The 17,229-nt window shown below is 44.5% G+C and overlaps 1 protein-coding gene across 3 annotated transcripts in view; it reads right to left on the bottom strand.

The window, feature by feature from the left end:
* The window catches only part of reln (reelin), a 94,154-nt gene that overhangs the window by 2,601 nt on the left and 74,324 nt on the right, over positions 1-17,229 (bottom strand). Inside the window, exons 36-64 of one of the 3 annotated variants that reach the window (XM_086027857.1) lie at positions 16,970-17,147; positions 16,808-16,892; positions 16,556-16,738; positions 15,493-15,661; positions 15,230-15,335; positions 14,895-15,121; positions 14,570-14,793; positions 14,345-14,495; positions 13,983-14,241; positions 13,637-13,886; positions 13,376-13,544; positions 12,410-12,550; positions 11,655-11,832; positions 11,384-11,577; positions 11,053-11,303; positions 10,798-10,952; positions 9,938-10,152; positions 9,553-9,730; positions 8,784-8,959; positions 7,986-8,092; positions 7,668-7,910; positions 7,415-7,590; positions 7,252-7,325; positions 7,024-7,185; positions 6,648-6,805; positions 6,202-6,427; positions 4,547-4,744; positions 4,233-4,331; positions 2,716-2,842 (exon numbers count right to left, since the gene is read on the bottom strand). In XM_086027857.1, coding sequence (XP_085883983.1) covers positions 2,722-2,842; positions 4,233-4,331; positions 4,547-4,744; positions 6,202-6,427; positions 6,648-6,805; positions 7,024-7,185; positions 7,252-7,325; positions 7,415-7,590; positions 7,668-7,910; positions 7,986-8,092; positions 8,784-8,959; positions 9,553-9,730; positions 9,938-10,152; positions 10,798-10,952; positions 11,053-11,303; positions 11,384-11,577; positions 11,655-11,832; positions 12,410-12,550; positions 13,376-13,544; positions 13,637-13,886; positions 13,983-14,241; positions 14,345-14,495; positions 14,570-14,793; positions 14,895-15,121; positions 15,230-15,335; positions 15,493-15,661; positions 16,556-16,738; positions 16,808-16,892; positions 16,970-17,147 — 5,053 coding nt within the window. In that variant the 3' untranslated portion in view covers positions 2,716-2,721. The remainder of the gene's footprint in view (positions 1-2,715; positions 2,843-4,232; positions 4,332-4,546; positions 4,745-6,201; positions 6,428-6,647; positions 6,806-7,023; positions 7,186-7,251; positions 7,326-7,414; positions 7,591-7,667; positions 7,911-7,985; positions 8,093-8,783; positions 8,960-9,552; positions 9,731-9,937; positions 10,153-10,797; positions 10,953-11,052; positions 11,304-11,383; positions 11,578-11,654; positions 11,833-12,409; positions 12,551-13,375; positions 13,545-13,636; positions 13,887-13,982; positions 14,242-14,344; positions 14,496-14,569; positions 14,794-14,894; positions 15,122-15,229; positions 15,336-15,492; positions 15,662-16,555; positions 16,739-16,807; positions 16,893-16,969; positions 17,148-17,229) is intronic. The other 2 variants (XM_086027858.1, XM_086027859.1) reach the window with 2 other exon arrangements.

Here is a 17,229-nt window from a genome sequence, read left to right as displayed (position 1 = left end):
TCGCTCTCGCTTGGCCTGTTCATTGCCTCTTCCATTCAGCAGGGCGGTGCCAGTGAGCCAGCTGTGCAGCCAGGCCAGGCTGTGAGGGTTTCTGCAAAGCGGGGTGGCTGGGGGAGGGGCGGGATGTTGTATGCTTGATGCCATGAAGATGGAGGCGTAGCGCATGTCGTCTATGGACGGACAAACAGCCAAAAGCCACGGAAAAAGGGGAGGGAGGTCCCTCCATCACAACAGTCAAGGGGTTCGTCTCATTTGTCTTATTTGCATCCCTCCACGGTCCTCCATGCTGCCTCACTGACCCGTAGTCATTCTTACACAAGTGTATCCTTTGCGGAAAACCTGTCCTGATCTGTGACATGGAAAAAATGAACTACAACAGTTGGATTACTGTATTTAGTTCAGCCATTGGTCACTTAGCTGACTTTGGTTACATTTTGTCCGTTTTGTGCCAGCGCCATTCATTTGCAGTCTGGATGCGGAGTGGTGTAACACCACATCAAAGCCAGAAGGTAAGAAGAGCTGCATGACTTTTGTTGGACGCACAGATTAGCATTAGCTAGCAGTTAACGGCTAACAGGGTCCGAGAAAGGGCAAATACTCGATTGCTCAGTGAAGTTGTTGACGCAGTGCGGATGGATGTTCGTGTGTTAGTCGTAATTCATCAGCCAGTAATGCCAAATGCACACTGGCTAACGAACACTCTGAAGAAGTGCATGTTTTTATTCCTTAATAAAAACACTTCAATCAGAATACTGTGTTTATGACCGAATGCATGTTTGGAGGTCCACCAGTAGGAAAAGGGGGTGACCCTGCCTTTCTATCAGCAGTGCCAAACGTTCCTTGAGCCACAGAAATGGGTAGACATTTTTGTATCGAAGGAAATAAGAAATGGTGAAATATCTAACTCACCATTGCGCCATTACTTAAAAAAATAAATACATGGAAAAATAAACCTCCAAAGGTTTGTCTTTTAATGCTGGTATTGTTGCATGTTTCAAACTGAGTTGCTGATCACACTTGTAGATGGAAAAAAAAGTCAGCTGGCACCAAAATTCTTTGCCAATAAACATAACGACATAAACACTCTACAAGCCGACTCACAGCGTCTCTTTGATCAGCTCAATTAAAGAAAAAAATATTCAGTCTCTCTACATAAAATTAATAGATTTCCAGACATCACTTGCAAAATGTGGAGAGAGTACACTACAACTGAATTCAAACTTGAAGTGCAATATGATGTAACACCTTCCGGGGGCGCTGGACTTACTACTGCCTCTGAAGTGCGTAAGAGGAAATACGTGTGTAAGTCGACGGGAACTGATCAACTGATCAGATTTTGACAGCGAATTACCACGTTTTAGATTTTCTCCACCTAGTGTGCCAATCTGGCATGAAGATTAGTAAAATCCAGATTGAAGTGGATGGTAGAAAGCCAGAAAGGTGCGTACCTGTGCATCTTTTTGGGAAAATAAGTGCAGCCACGGCTAGCTCCACCCTCAACCACATGGTAACCAAGTCCATACTCTCAATTGGCCCAGCAGTTTCGCTTCATGAGACAGTGCCACCCTACCAAACTGGCTAATTTGGACCAAAAAAATAACTAATTTTAGGGGGGAAATTGACAAATTAATGCAAAAAAAAATTACAGGACAGACTGAACATTGAAACGCTCTGTGGGCTGGGTTAAAGCAGAAGTCAACCCAAACATATTTTCCAGAATATGTTCTATGCAGGCCCACTAGTTGAAATACGTTTGTGGAATATGAGTTAAGCAGCAAAATGAACCCACTTTTCGCCATCTCAGGGGGGCGGCCATTTTGTCATCTTCAGTCCACAGAAGTGACAAAATGGCCACCCCTTGAGGTGGCTAAAAGCGGGTGGATTTCTCTTATACCACAAACGCAGTATTAATCAGAATGCCGTGTTTAGACTAGTGGACCTGCATAGAACATATTCTGGAAAAGAAAATATGTTTGGGTTGACTTCGGCTTTTAAGAACAGAGCGGCTAACCTGCTGTTGCGGGAGGAGCTAAAACGAAAACAGGATCGAGGACATTGAAGTTTGCAAATAAGGAAATGAGATCGACCCAAAGCATTGAGCCATGCAGGGTGTAGAATTGAGCACATGAAGTTCTCCAGCCAAATGTTTGATACTGTAAAAATAAAGCTGAGCTTGGTGCGCGGACCAACACAAAAAAGAGCGTTCCAGGCACTCAGCGACAAACGCTGAACTTGAAACCCTACTTTTAAAGCCACACAAAAGTCTGCTCGTAAAGTAAGCAGCTAGGTCAAACAAAACAGATAAAAGTGTAGTATCGTACATCACACATACTGTACACATCAACACGACACCACACTGACATTTGTGTTACTTTTGTCAACTTAATATTGGGAAAAGTGGCAGCGTCACGTGTGGTTCTCCCTCATTTTCCGTCTTACAATAAACCCATTTCATTTCGTTTTGTTTCAGTGACTCATGTTACGGAGCTTCCACCTGGACTGTGTGAGCAGCCGATCTGCGTGGGACTCGAGAAAAAAAGCGAGGTCGTGGAGATGACTGCGGTGATGATGAGCGGGGCTAACAGTGTCGGGTGAAACCGGGGGAGAGTGTGTGTGTGCTGTGGGAGGGCCAGGAAGGCTGGCAAAAAAGGAAGGGAGGGATAGGAATGAGGTGGTGGGGGCGGGGCTTCATTCGGGAAGAGGCGGTGAACTTACCTGACGCTACAGCCATGCCAGAGGGAGCAGAATACAGAAGAGAGCAGAGGTTAGAGCGCGAGAGGGGAGGGGCAGGTGAGGGAGACTGCTGTCTCGCAGAAAGGTGAGGGGGGGTGGGAGCCCTGGCCTGGGGGAGGGATGGTGCGGTGCCCCCCAGGAGTAGCGAGAGAAGGAGAAGAGAAAGAGTGAGAATAAATGGCAGTGAAGGGGGCAGGAAGTTGAGGAGTTGTCCGTCGTAGAGCAGAATAAGAGGACAGGAAAGTGGAAGATGAGGGTGGATCCGAGGTGGCACGAGCAGAGGGGAGGCAGCGCATGAAGCGGCAAGGTGGGGGGGAGCAAAAGAAAAAGGAAATCGGGCGCGGAGGGAGGGGGGAAGTGGTGAACAGAGAGAAATAAACAAGAGTGTGAGGATCATGGTCACACTTGTCAGCAGACACTGTTGAACGCCGTGCAAAGGGGGGCGGAGGGGAGGGTGGGGGGGGGGGGGTGTCACGGCCACAGAGACCAGGGGGCAGCTCAGGTTTAGGCACTAAAACAGCAGGTTTACACCAAGCACTACAGTACAGTTCAGTCGGAACACTTGACCCTGACGTGACTTGTGTCGGAACGATGGCGTTAGCTGCGATGTCAATAGTGGGACATCATAGCTACCGATGAATTCCACAGCAAGAAGAAGAATGCAACATGGAGCATGCGAACACTGTCCACAAATCAGCATATGCAAATGTTTTTGAATCCATTTGTGTGGCACTTGACCAAACAATGGACTAGCCTAAATGTGATATGGACAGATGGGAAATGGTCCAATTTAAATAAATAAACAATGTATCTTTGTTCATCTTATCTATCCCAGAATTAGAGAAAGAATTAGAGAAAGAATTAAATGCTCTCCCACTAGATGGCAGAAGGTAGTAACCTTTGTATCCTCCATCCATTCAAAAACAGTTCCACAGGCCCAGATTTCACACTCAATACGTACATTTGTGAGTAAATTGAGAGTCTTCAAACTTTTAATGGCATTTTTGTTTGGTAGTTTGCACCGAGATTTTTCTCAAATATGCGCCTTGGCTCACTCAAGGTTAGGAAACACTATTATTGGACTTTTAGCGCTCAACTGGACTGTACTGTACAAAGGAAACGGGGCAAATGTGTGTACGTGTTTGTGAGCAGCTTCTTCTGCGTCAGGTTTAGTTGCGAATAAACAACGAGCGCCCATATTGGCAGGGAGCAAGATCCCCTAGCAACATGCAGGAATCCATCCACAAACAGAACCCTTAAAAGCAAAGCACAGTGCCGTAATGTTGCTGCTTGCCTGAACACCAGCAGCAGTGATGAGCTTCGCTGTCGGTGTACGCGTGTGTGGAGATGCGCTTACGATCTGTGTGCACGCTTCCTGTGTATGTGTGGAGTAAAAGGGGAGGGGGTCATCTACGGGTGATGCGGGATCAGACAAGGACAGATCTGGGCTCTGATGGGGGCGGATGGGCCAGGGTCTGGCCGGGGGTTTGGGTACTCACAGAACTACTTCCACATGGTCCAGCGCCCACTGGTCATGTCCCGCGCCGTCGTGGCGCGGCTGCCACCATCGCAACATCACTCCTTTAACCCTCGCCTCTCTGGAGAAAGCATGAGTATACTGTATTCAGAGTCGTACTACTTATTTAGTGTGTATTGTTATGGTCAGCTGGAATAGTGGCTATATTATTGTTGTTATCACACATACATAAACACCTGACAATTATTAGATAGAGCTATATCTGAGATTTTAAGAGCTATAAAAAAATAATATTACATTTGACAAGATGTTAATAAGTCAGTGTGGGTCACTTACAGTGGAATGTTGTAGGAAACCCTCTGGGCCTTTATGAAGTCTTTGGGTTGGTGCTGGGCGATGACGTGCCAGCTGACTCCATTGTTGACGCTGTACTGCAGCAGCACCGCTCGATCGACCGTGTCGGCCCGGTCCAGAGCTACGTTACAACTGTCTGTCTGTGCTACGCTGCCAATCTGCAGCACAAACATGATCTTGCTGCAGGGAGACAGAAGGGATGGCAAAGGTTAGAGGAAGGCGTCAACCTCAGAGGTGTCGCAAGACTGATTTTAGCAATCCCTAAGATGGAGGAACACTTCATGTATTTGCACCCCTTTCTGATTTTAGATTTTATTTAACATTTTGGAATAGCAATATTAATATCTCACAAAGATAACAAGTGCATGCTAAACCATAAGAAGGACAGAGGGCAAATGTGAACTCCTTGTCTCATATTTGCATAAAAAAAACAGCTTAATGATCCTCAAGACTTTTGGGGGAATATTTTGAAGACCAAGACAAAAGCTGAGCATTTTCAAAGGTGTGGCCTGGCATAAAAATGACACAGTATTTGTTAAAGTGGAAGTCAAGCCTCCAAAAATGTTTGCAATAATATATACTATGCACCTTCACTAGTCTAAACATGGCATTCTGATTAATATTGCATGCGTGGAATATGAGTTAAGCAGCAAAATCCACCCAATTTTAACCATCTCAGGCTCAGGCCATTTTGTCACTTCTGTCGACTTAAAATGACATCACAGTTGCTCATAGCTCAGGTAACTATCAATCATGACTCACCTGTTTTCTGAAGATGAGACATTATTGGTCATTACCTGAGCCCTGAGCCACTGTAATGCCCTTTTCAGTTGACAGCAAGTGGCAAAATGGCCACCCCCTGAGATTGATAAAAATGGGGGATTTTACTTAATTCAAATTCCACAAACGCAATGTTAATCTGATTACCGTCTTTAAACCAATGGGGCTCCATAAAACATATTGTCGTAAACACATTTTTTGAGTTGACTTCTCTTTCAGTGGAACAATGGACAGTGTATTCTTGGGTTACGCAGCGTGATTCACAACCCGACATAACAGCAAGTCCACCTCTGAATGGCTAGAAACAAACAAAACATACCCTCAGGGCTCAGATAACCAATCATGGCTCACCTGTTTTTGAAGCTCAGCTATGATTATCTGAGCCCTCAGTAGTTGCGATGTCATTTTCAGTCGACAGAAATTACAAAATGGCCGCCCCCACAGATGGCTAAAAACGGATGGATTGTGTTGCTTAACTCATATTCCACAAACGCAATATTAATCAGAATGCCTTGTTTCAACTAGTGGGCCTGCATAGAACATATTCTTTAAAAAAATATGTTTGGGTTGACTTCCGCCATAGTTTATGCTCAAAAACCAAAAGAAAGACTCATCACCAGTTACAGCAAACGATTGATTTCAGTGATTGCTGCCAAGGGCGGCACAACCAAAGCTCAGGGAGCAGTTACTTTTTCATACAGGGGCAAATAGTTCAAAATGTATGTGATGATCTGCAACAAGTGCGTAAGCAAAGACAAAAAAACAAAAACAAACAAACCAGAAATCTGGTGGGCAATACTTTTTAGCCACGAGGTTACCATGAGCACATCATTGTGTGAGTTGTGTTTTGGTTGTACCTGTACCTGGCTCGAGTGAGGTCCAGCGGTTTAGTAACAGCCTGCCTCATTTTACAGCCATTAAAATAAAGCGAGTCTCCGTGGGCATGCGGTGACAGCTGTCCGCACCCGCTGCCCACTCCTCCACCCTGAATCAGCTGCCAGCTCTCCGGGGACACGCTGCCGGACTCAAAGTTGTCCTTGATGGAGCTGGGCAAGTCTCTGCTAGAGAGTGAGCAGTCATCACCTGTTCAGTTGGAAAGAGAGGGGACAATGTGGGGACAATGATGGAAATGGGTTGGTTTGCTGTGATCACACTGTAAAATAAAATAAAAAGGTGCATCTCTTTGTAGCCACGCTGCACAGAGATACATATTCTTAGCAGAATTGATTCCAGTCATACAGCTCTGTTAAAAATGATAAATAACTGAATTTGTTTGTAGTAGTTTCAACTGTTTGTGGCCTACCGTGATATGCCTCATCACAGATGCACACCACTCCACTTGTGCAGTAGCCGTGGCCATTGCAAAGTCCTGGGCAGGCCTCGCCGATGTAAACGCGGTCCACTCCCCAGCTCAGACGCTCTCCCATCCCCTCTTTTTGAATCCAGCGGAACTGAGTCGCCCTGGACGATAGAAAACACACCACAAAAAAAATTGCTACTCCACGACATGGCTTTAGTTTCTCAAAAATGTACTTTCTAATATCATTTACAGAAATCCTACAGAAAAAACAAATGACTATGACGTTATTCCAACCAAGTTTGATTTATTTTTGTGTTTTTGTACTGATCCTATCTGTTTGTAGCCATTTTGTTCAGTGGACTAAATTGCCCAGCTTTACCCCGATGAGACGTGGTCAGGCAGTTGAACGGTGACCCTGGTCCATGTTGAGCTGTTGACGGGACTAAAGATGGTGGACTCGTGGAACTGGAAGGGAGAGCAGCCCACGTTGTTGACTGAGGAAGGGAGGCACTCGGACTGTACCAACTGCCAGGAGTCAGACCTGAAATGGGAGTGCGACAAACGTTCAGTTCCATAACCACGGCCATTGTTGCGTATCAATGTCTACCTTGCATCCTTCCTGTACTGCAGCAGGACAGAATGATGGTCCTGACACGTGTCTGCCTCACAGCCAGCTACAATCTACAACAGTGAGAGATCAACATAAAATATCAAACCAATGCAACGCACGGACAAGAGTTGCTCATTGAAATTCACAGTTCTTTTAGTACCATGAACTGCAAAACATATCCAGGCTGCACTATAAGTTCTCGAGTGGCAAGGATGTTGTGTGTCCCGTCTTGGTTCTTGTTGGGCCAGTAAAGGTGAAACGAGGGGTTTCCACAGAAGCCCGCAGTTCGCACAGCATTCGGGTAGAAGCTCCAGCTTTCCTCATGAGATGCACCCTCTGATAAACAGACAAAACATAAAGGGAGCTGCTTACCTCTTGAACAATAGATTTTTTTTTTTTTCTCATAGACTTACCGTCATCAAAAGTGTCAAGCAAGGTTGATGGGTTGATATCTGACCCTCCAACCAAGATGTTATCTATGGCCCACTGGGCTCTTTCCATACTGGGAGAGGCCAAGCCAGAGGAAATAGTAAAAGGCTGCCACCAACGTAGGCGAGTGGCGTTGGTCAGCGCTCCCTCTGGCAGGACGATGTAATCCCTCCTCACAGACACGTATTTTAGATAGTCCATCTCGTGCAGGAGGATCCAAGACACACCTGCGGAGCATACGGACACATTTGCAGAGTGAGGGACGAAACGTTGACAGCGATATAACATGTTTTGAAGTGCACCTCCATCAGTAGAGTAGTCTAGCAGGACTCCTTCTTTTCGACATGTTGGACGGTGGCACATGGACATGTTACTTTCACTTCCAATCCTGGCCCAGTACTCCACAAACCTAATGCCAGAGAACGGATCATAATAATTTAAGCAGGATACACACAGGCTGACAATCAAATCATTATGCGTGTGGCGTGTGATTGTGACATGAAACGGAACAATAGCTAATCAGGAGATGTTCTGAAGTTTGTGCAGTTGTCAGAAACAAATAAAGTAGCAACTGATTGTGTTAAAGTCAACCCAAACATTTTTTTCAAGAATATGTTCTATGCAAGCCCACTAGTTGAAACAAGGCATTCTGATAAATATTGCGTTTGTGGAATAAGAGTTAATCCACTTGTTTTTAGCCATCTCGGGGTCGGCCATTTTGTCACTTCTGTCGACTGAAAATGACATCACAACTACTCAGGGCTCAGGTAATGACCAATCACGGGTGACCTGTTTTCTTAACCTGAGCCCTGAGCAATCTAATATCATATTCAGTCGACAGAAGTGACAAAATGGCCGCTCCCTGAGATGGGCCAAAAACAGGTGGATTTTGCTGCTTAACTCATATTCCACAAATGCAATATTAATCAGAATGCCATGTTTCACCTAGTGGACCTGCTTGGCACATATTCTTGAAAAAAATATATTTGGGTTGATTTCCTTTTCAAGCGCTTGTAGTCTCCCAAGTCATTCGACACAGTAAAAATGACAAGGAAAAGAGTTTGCAAAACATGTTGCCTCTCCCAGACTTCAATACTGACTTAGCTCCCCGAAGGTCCAGGTCGGCGGTAACAGCTTGTCTGGCGTCAGCTCCTCCAAAATACAGGGCTGTACCCTCTACCAAAACACCGCAGTCTGTGCAGGGTCGACCTCCTTCTAGAACCTGCCACTGAGGCCCGGCCGCTCCTTCCCAGTCGAAACGTTCCTTCAAAGATGCCTACAGAGGAAAATATTGCTTTGTCCACACACAAACTATTTTGGATCACTGAAAGCATACATTTGGCAAAACTCCAGATACTCAGTACTCAATACCGTATACATATGAAAGTCATATTATCTTAAACACATGGGAAAATAATCTTCAAAAGGGCAATTGCTGTTGAAATTCAATATAAAAAATAAATGTAATATTCTAATTCCGATGAAATTTGGGGTTTCTTGAAGCTATCATCATCAAAATAAATCATGAAATATTTCACGCTGTCTGTAGTGAATCTATGTTACATAACTTCACTTTTTGAAATGGACTAGCGAAATAAATTACATCTTCCACCAAATTTTACTCTGTTGAGATGCACCTGTATATTCAAGCAAAAGTGTTGTTATTCGAGTTATTGTGAGGGAAATTATTTTTTTCACGCATCGGATTGCTTATATGGTTTCACGGTTTGGGATTATACTGCTGCTGTTGTTGGCGTGCACTTGAAATACGGTCAGAATGTTCTTATTTTGATAACAGAGTGTAAAAGACACAATAGTTTGAAAGTAAGAGAAAAAAAACGTAAAGGCAGTTTAAAAGCAAGACACTACCTTCAGCGCTGCACTGGCGTAGCAGTTTGGTCCGGTGAATCCTGGGTCACATAGGCAACGCTGATCCAAACAGTCTCCGTGCCCGCCACAATGGCTCTCGCATGCTGGCCCGATGTAAAAGTTCTCCACACCCCACTGAACGTCTGAGTGCTGCTGGTAGAACCTGAAGCGCACTGAACTAAAGGACAGGAGAAGCAGGCTGAATCCTTTGGGTCGTGTAAAGAGTTTAGTCGAACAACATGCATCTGCCTTTTCCAAGATTTATATGACAAAAGTTTAAATCATTGATGTTGCAACAATAAATAGATCCATCAATAATGCAGCTCTTGTATGACAGTGTATGAAATATTAAGAGCGCTGCATGTTTAGAAATGTCTTGACCTACGTGCCAGCAAGGCCGTCAGGCAGGGGATAGACAGCCCGCTTCCATCCCTCCGCGGGGAAGAAGACCGACGGCTGCGAGACATGTCCTCCGCAGCGGGGATCAGCAGGCAGACACTGAGGAACCAGGTACTTCCACGTCACACCATAGTCTGCAGAGTACTGAACGTGGACCTGTCTGTCCACGGAACGATCTGGCACCACGCAGCCCACCGCAATCTAAAGGACACACATATGAAATATCGATGCCTAATATCAGCATTGATTGGTACCGGTAAGTGAAAATGCACATAGCAGCCACACCATTCAGTACACTTGCACAATGTCATGATTTCCATGCTGTCAGGAAGGCCAGGGCTGATATTTAAATACCGCACCCCTGAACTGTGCTAAATTGTAGGGAAATCTAATAATTTGTAAAGTATAATGAGAATGTTTTCCCAATTTGTTAACGTTTTATAGTTGGTGATATTGAAGTCACCAAGTATGGGCTGCGGGCCACATATGACCCGCTTCATACTTTAAATGGGCCCACCGGCATTTATATGATGATGGTCCGGCCATATTTGTTGCATTAAAGTATGAATTGGTTACTTGATTTGATTTATTGTAAAGTTTAGTATAAAAACATAGAATAAAACATATTAAAAAAATATTTTAAATGTACATTTCATTTCATGATTGCATATTTATTTTAGTAAAGTGGGTAGTTAAAATGTATACATATTGATTGTAAAATTAATTTGTATTAATTATGCAATCAAATATTTGTTCATTTTAAAAATCAAATATGGCACCTTAAGTGCAAAAGTTTGCCAAGCCCTGCCATAGAGTGAACGTGTGTATTCTTTTCTCATGAATCACCTTGAATTGCATGACCCAACCCTTTTCAGGGATTATATCATGCGTGACAGCGTAGACCTCTCTTCCATCAGCATTGCCACATGCCATCACGCCATCAGGGGAGCTGCAGAAACGTTGCACTGAGCAGTCCTCGGAGAACAACCAATGGTCGCTCACTGACAACAAAACAAGCCAACATATTCTCATTCTCTTTTTAAAAAAAAATATTATTAGGTCGAATAAAGCTTTGAGGTATTCAAACCAACTGTGCTGTACCTATTGGGGTTTCCTCCAGCTCGCTCAGGTCACTGTTTGGTCCGGAGGTTTCATCAGCAGGAGCTCTCTCATGGTTGGGCAGCGCCACACCTCCGAATGTGTCGGAAATCTGTGCCCGCATGTCCGAACCCGCGATGAGGACGTTATCCAGGGCCCAGTCACTCTGGTCCACTCCGTCGTGCTGTGGCTGCCACCAGCGCACACGCACGCCTTCTTGTCGGGCAGCAGGAGGCAGCAGAACATTCACAAACCTGAACACATGATGACAAATACAGATAACTTGCTAGACATGGTCCCCACAGTTCCATTCACTTAATTTAAAGGCACTCACCCAGGCTTTGTGTACAGATCATAGAAAATCTCTGTCAGCAGATGCCAGTGGATTCCTCCATTCAAGCTGTACTCCAGGAGCACCCCCTGGTTACGGTTGCTAGGCGGGATCATGCAGCCGTACATGAAGTAGAATTGGATGAATTCGGCGTTAGTTAGGTTGAGGTCCACCGTCACCAACTGACGGCTGCAACTCTGCATAGAGGCACAGAATAAACAATATTGGTGCTTAATTAATGAAGAAAACAATAAGAGGGACAGGAAATACTTACACCACTAAAGTGCAGGGCAGCTCCAGAGGCCACGGCTCCACACACGGTGCTGAGTTTCCCGCCAGTGAGTGTGTGCCAATGACCGAGAGAAGGAGCCCGACTGAAGCTGTCCTTCAGCTGGGAGGAGAGCTTAGCTACCGGCTCATCACAGTACTCACCAGCCCACTCTGGATCACACCTGATGAGGATATCACATGTGGTTCATCAAGATAATAAGGATATGGTTGTTTTATCGAACAAAAAAAAGAAATGAATCAGCTACACACATTCTCTACTGTACAGTAGTAGTACCTGACAATATGACAGTTTCATTTGGCTGAATTTACTGTACACTGCAGGTCCAAGTGCTCATTTCATTTACAATATTTCATTTTTTAAAAATTTTTTACACAAAGCATCATGCTTTGGGACTGTTTTTCTTCAGAGGGAACTGGTGCACGGTGATAAACTGGTTAGCACGGTCGCCTCACAGTGCAGAGGTCATGGGTTCGAGTCCGGCCCCAGCCTTGCTGTATGGAGTCAAGTTGTGATTGTGGCATAGCCAACCTGCGTTTACACTGCATTTGCATGGGCAGATATCCCATAAATATCAGATTTGTATTCACATTTGGAAGAGACTTGACACCGATCTGAAGATATTCATTTTTTTTCTCTTTACATTGACATGACTTTTGATAATGAAGAATATCTGAATTGTGCCACATGAACCATGCAGTGTAAATGAAGCCTTAGAAACACTGGCGTATGTTACTTACACACAGGTGCTCTGTTGGCACCGTCCGTGTCCAGAACACATATCTGGACAGCCATCTCCAATATAGAGGTTATCCAGAGCCCAGGTCTGCTGCTTGTCAAATGGAGCCTGCTGAAACCAGCGGAATCTTGTGGCAGGAGACCTACAAACATAAATCATCCATTTAAAAAAATTGATACAAAGGTAAACAGCTATGTGCGAAAATATAGGCAGGATTATTATTAATGTCCTCGTATGGTGTGTAGATTACTAGGAGAAAAAAAAATCATGTTCATGTTTTTTCTGCTCTTTGTGTATTTTTTTTTTGCACTTTCTGTAACCCAAGATTGTACTAAAGCCCTGGCTAATAGGAAAGAGGTAATTGGTGCCGTAGAAGTACTGTTGAAGTGATGTATCTCGACTGAGGGACTCAAATCTTCGTATGTTAGCCGAAGTTCAGAGAGTGTTTGTTGCATGTCTGTTTGCATACGCGCTTTTAGTGGTTTTTGATATCAAATAACCCGTAAACCATTATTTCAAAAGGAAGTCAACTCCAAAATTGTCTTTACAATAATATGTTATATGCAGCCCAACTAGTCGAAACAAGGCATTCGGATTAATATTGCGTCTTTTTTGGTCAACAGAAAGTGGCAAAATGGCTGCCCCCTGAGATGGCTAAAAACGAGTGGACTTTCCTGCTTAACTCATACTCCACAAACGCAATATTAATTTGAATGTTGTGTTTAAACTATTGGAGGCGCATAGAACATTTTATCAAAAAGAACATTTTTGGGTTAGGGGAAATGCCATTTGATGAATTTGAAAATATACTACACTGTTATGGGGGCCCTAATTTGTGGTATATGCATGGTTGAAACGGTGAATAAAGTCAAATCTAAACATGTTTAGAGGGAGTTAAATATTTGTGGGGTTTTTTTTGCAATTTGCGGCATTATTGTTCGGCACACTCTAAAGCAGCAGCACTGACCTTGCGTATGATGGAATATGTAGGGTAACTCGACCCCACTTGTTGTATGTATCAGAAATGAGCAGCCTCTGCAAGGTGTAGGAGGAGCAGTCAGGGCTTGTTGGTAAACAATCTCTGACTACGGGCTGCCACGTCAGGCCTAAATCCAGAGAAAACTCCAGCTCCACAGCTAAAAAGACATTAGAGAAACAGCAACATGTATACTCTTGAGGCTTACTCTTCAGGCAAACAATATTCTTATCTTCATGCCTCGTTGCTTACAATAGCATGAGTTGGTTACAGAGCAGGAAGCAGAAAAGTCAAACTGGATGAAGGCATCTTGTCCCAAACTGATGTCAGTGGTGACTGCGTAGCGAGTGTTGGACTTCTCAATGAAAGCAAAAGCGGGCCCATCCGAGCCACAGACTGGCATTCTGGTTCCTCCTGGGTGGAGGAGCCATGAGCGTGCATCGATAGAGGAGAAATCATCCTCCAGAGGTCCCCAGCCACTGGCGCTACCACCAACCACCACCTGATGTTTGAAGAAAGTTCAAATGGATGAAATGCAAAGTTGTATTTGGCTGATTGAGGCAAAGTCATTGTTGGTACCCCTCCTGCCTCACAGCACCTGATCGATCACCCACGGACTGTAAAACTGTCCGTTCTCAGAAGGCTGCCACCAGCGCAGGCGAGTGGAAGAAGTGCGAGCGCGCAGCGGAATCTCGAGGGCCACCAGGCGAGCCTGGTTACTGCTGTTGCTGAAGAGAAATTCCTGGAGGAGACCCCATGTCAGACCTCCATTCAGAGAGTACTGCAGCAGAACCGGCTGAGAGCGAGGGTCCGGTGCGGCCTTGCCACAGCCGAGACGGAGGAAGAACTGAACAAACCTGGTGCCATTGACAGTCAATATTAGGGTCCTTCTAAATTCCGCATATCAATTGCATGTAACAAAATGGGGATATTGTATATTGAAGACAGTGCTAACAATACCTGGCATTTGACAAGTCCAATTCATTGGTGACCAACATGCGCAGCCCATCCTCACTGAAGAACAGATGGTTCCCACTGGACATGATACCACATTTTCTGGAGGGTTTACCACCACTCAGCTGTCTAAAAAGGTCAACATCCACTGCTCCGCCTAAATGCAAACAATAGTTTTGTTACATAATTACAATACAACCCCTGTGATACCGTCGCTGTTCTGCAGTGTACCTTCAAAGTCTTCTTTGAGGAAGTCGGGGTTGGGAATATCAGGCACGGAGCAGTCACTTCCAGAGTAGCCTGGGTCACACATACAATGAGTGCCCCCTACACAGGCACCATGGCCACTGCACATGTCCTGACACTGAGGGCCGATATAGACATTGTCGAGAGCCCATGTTGGAGGAGCGGATCCAGTTGAAAAGAAACCCTGATACCAACGGAACCTCACGGAACTGTAGGGACCAAGTACGGGGATGAATCGATAGGAAAGAGATACAGAAAGAGAGTGTTAGAGGAAGAGACACGTAGCTGGTGAGGATGCACTGGTGCTCACCCGCAGAGACGCAGCTTGCCAAAGTGTATGACCTCTCGCTTCCAGCCCTGTGTGGTGCCAGGGAAATAAACACTGGCCGGGTGGAGCTCGGTGGAGCAGAGGGAAGATGGCTGTGGCCCACCCGCGCAGAGCGGCACCAGCAGGTGCCACGTGGCGCCAAAGTCCCTCGAGAACTCAAGTCGCACCGGGTGGGCCGAGGAGCTTTCAGCCGTGCAACCGACGTTGATCTGTGGAGAAAACAAGACAGCAGCCGGGATTTCCCGCCGTGATTTATGCCTTCAGCGACTGTGCTGATTGTTACTTTGGGAAAGAAGTCATCAACACTGATTGTATACCTCAAACTGGATGATTGTGTTCTCATTCACATCAATGTCCCTGGTGGTGATGGAGTGCTCCCCCAGCTCGCTGGAGATGAACACCATAGCTGACTCATCCTCCTCTCTGTTACATAGACACACAAACAAAATGATTAGTCAAGGTTAAAATCATCCGTTTTGGAGATCATATCACCCTTGGGTTCACTGATTACATCGAAAACGGGAATATGCTAAGCGAGACTTAGTCTTTGGAAACATTCAAAGTGAAACACTTTTCTTACAAGGCGGTCTTCTGGTAGGGGCAGTAGAGGCCGGTGTTGCCACCTGGGTAGAACAGCCAGTTGGACTCATTCGGCCCTTCTTCAAAGCTGTCTATAACCACTAGGGGGTTATGCAAGGAGCTGCCATCAATGATGAGATCATCTATCACCCACACCTCCTCCTTTTTACCTGATGGACAAGAAAATACTATTATTATTAATTAATTAATTATTGGCAGTGGTGGGGTTTGATTAATTATTGAGGGGGGAGGGGTACAACTTATGCCGTTAAATTTAGCTGGATATGTTCCTTTCAGTGATTTAAAAAAAAATCTAGGATAGGGTCTATTACTTTTGCATAACTTTTACACCATTGCCAAATATGTACATGTGCAAATTGCTGTTAAATTATCGCGTCAAAAGTTTTTTTCTGGTAATTCTTTTCTGCTACATCGCTTAAACAACTTACGATCTGATCAAGACTACCAAGTAAAATATTTATCATTATTATTATTTCTTAGGATTTTAACCCTTTAAATTGCAGTTTTATTATTCAAACTGTTGAATGTTATAATAAAAAGGGAATGATTTTCCATGCAATAAATAGTTGGGTGATATACTGTAAGGGGGATATGTCAAAGATTGACAAAATTGACTTCACATCATTAGATTAGAGGCTTTAAATTAGAGTCAAAGCCAAACATTCTGTAAAGTCAACATTTCATTTCGAAGAAAAATAGTGATATTCAACCATTTTTCCAAAACACTCCAGCTCATGAAATTTGTGAATTTTTGCCAATTGCATTTACATGTATATTTTTATCACAGTGTCCAAAGGTAGAAAACTTAAGGAGGACACAAGGACTGAAACCTAATCTATGACATATGATGTAAAATTTGAAATGTGGAATGAATTTCAATCTGAAATTTTAAGTGATGCCACGTCCGGATTCCAACTGGATGAAATTTAGTTTGTAGCATTTGACACACATAGAAAATGTTGAAATGTGATCGGATTGGATGACCATGATGACGATCATTCTGTTTTCAAAGGACATTTGGAATTGCTAATGTGTCTCCTGACCACTGTTGTAAGGCTGCCAGAGTCTGAAGCGGGTGGCGTTGGTCTGAGCACTGGCGGGCAGCGGCAGGTGAAGGAACAGAGTGTCCGTAGAAGCTGGAAAATAAAACTCGTCCAACAGTAGCCAGCTGATTCCCCCATTCACTGAGTACTGCAGCAGCACTGAGTGAGAGCGCTCAGGTACACCTAGAAAATCCCAGAAAAAAGACAACAACATGACTAACATGAAACAAATAAGACAAAACAATCCTATACCTTTCGTGATGAACTTGAAGGAGAACTGAATGTAGAGAGTGTTTGTACAATCCAGATCCCTTGACACTATCATACGCAGACCATCCTGCAAAGCGAAAAAAAAAATAGTTGACAAAAGCCTTTCAACTGTAAAATTGCACAATTGACTTTGAAGACAGGTACCCCTTTAAAGATGAGGGCGGTTCCAGATTTAAGAGGCTCCCCACTCAGAGTTCCCCTCTCTGCGCCATAAACCTCAGGCCAGGTCTCCTGCTGCAGGTGCTCATTAAAGTTTTCCCTCAAAACCGAGGGGAGGGGCGCCGAGGGCACACAGTGTGCACCCTCATAACCTTTGTCGCACCTGAGACAGAATGAGAACTTTTCAACATGAATGTAGCCACATACGGAAAACACATAGAATTCAACATTCTTGTCTGACTTAC

The sequence above is a fragment of the Filicampus tigris genome, chromosome 4 (genome assembly GCF_054856515.1).
Source record: "Filicampus tigris isolate MCC_2025a chromosome 4, RoL_Ftig_1.0, whole genome shotgun sequence".
NCBI classification, from domain to species: Eukaryota; Metazoa; Chordata; class Actinopteri; order Syngnathiformes; family Syngnathidae; genus Filicampus; species Filicampus tigris.
This window is presented reverse-complemented; position numbering and strand designations above follow the sequence as displayed.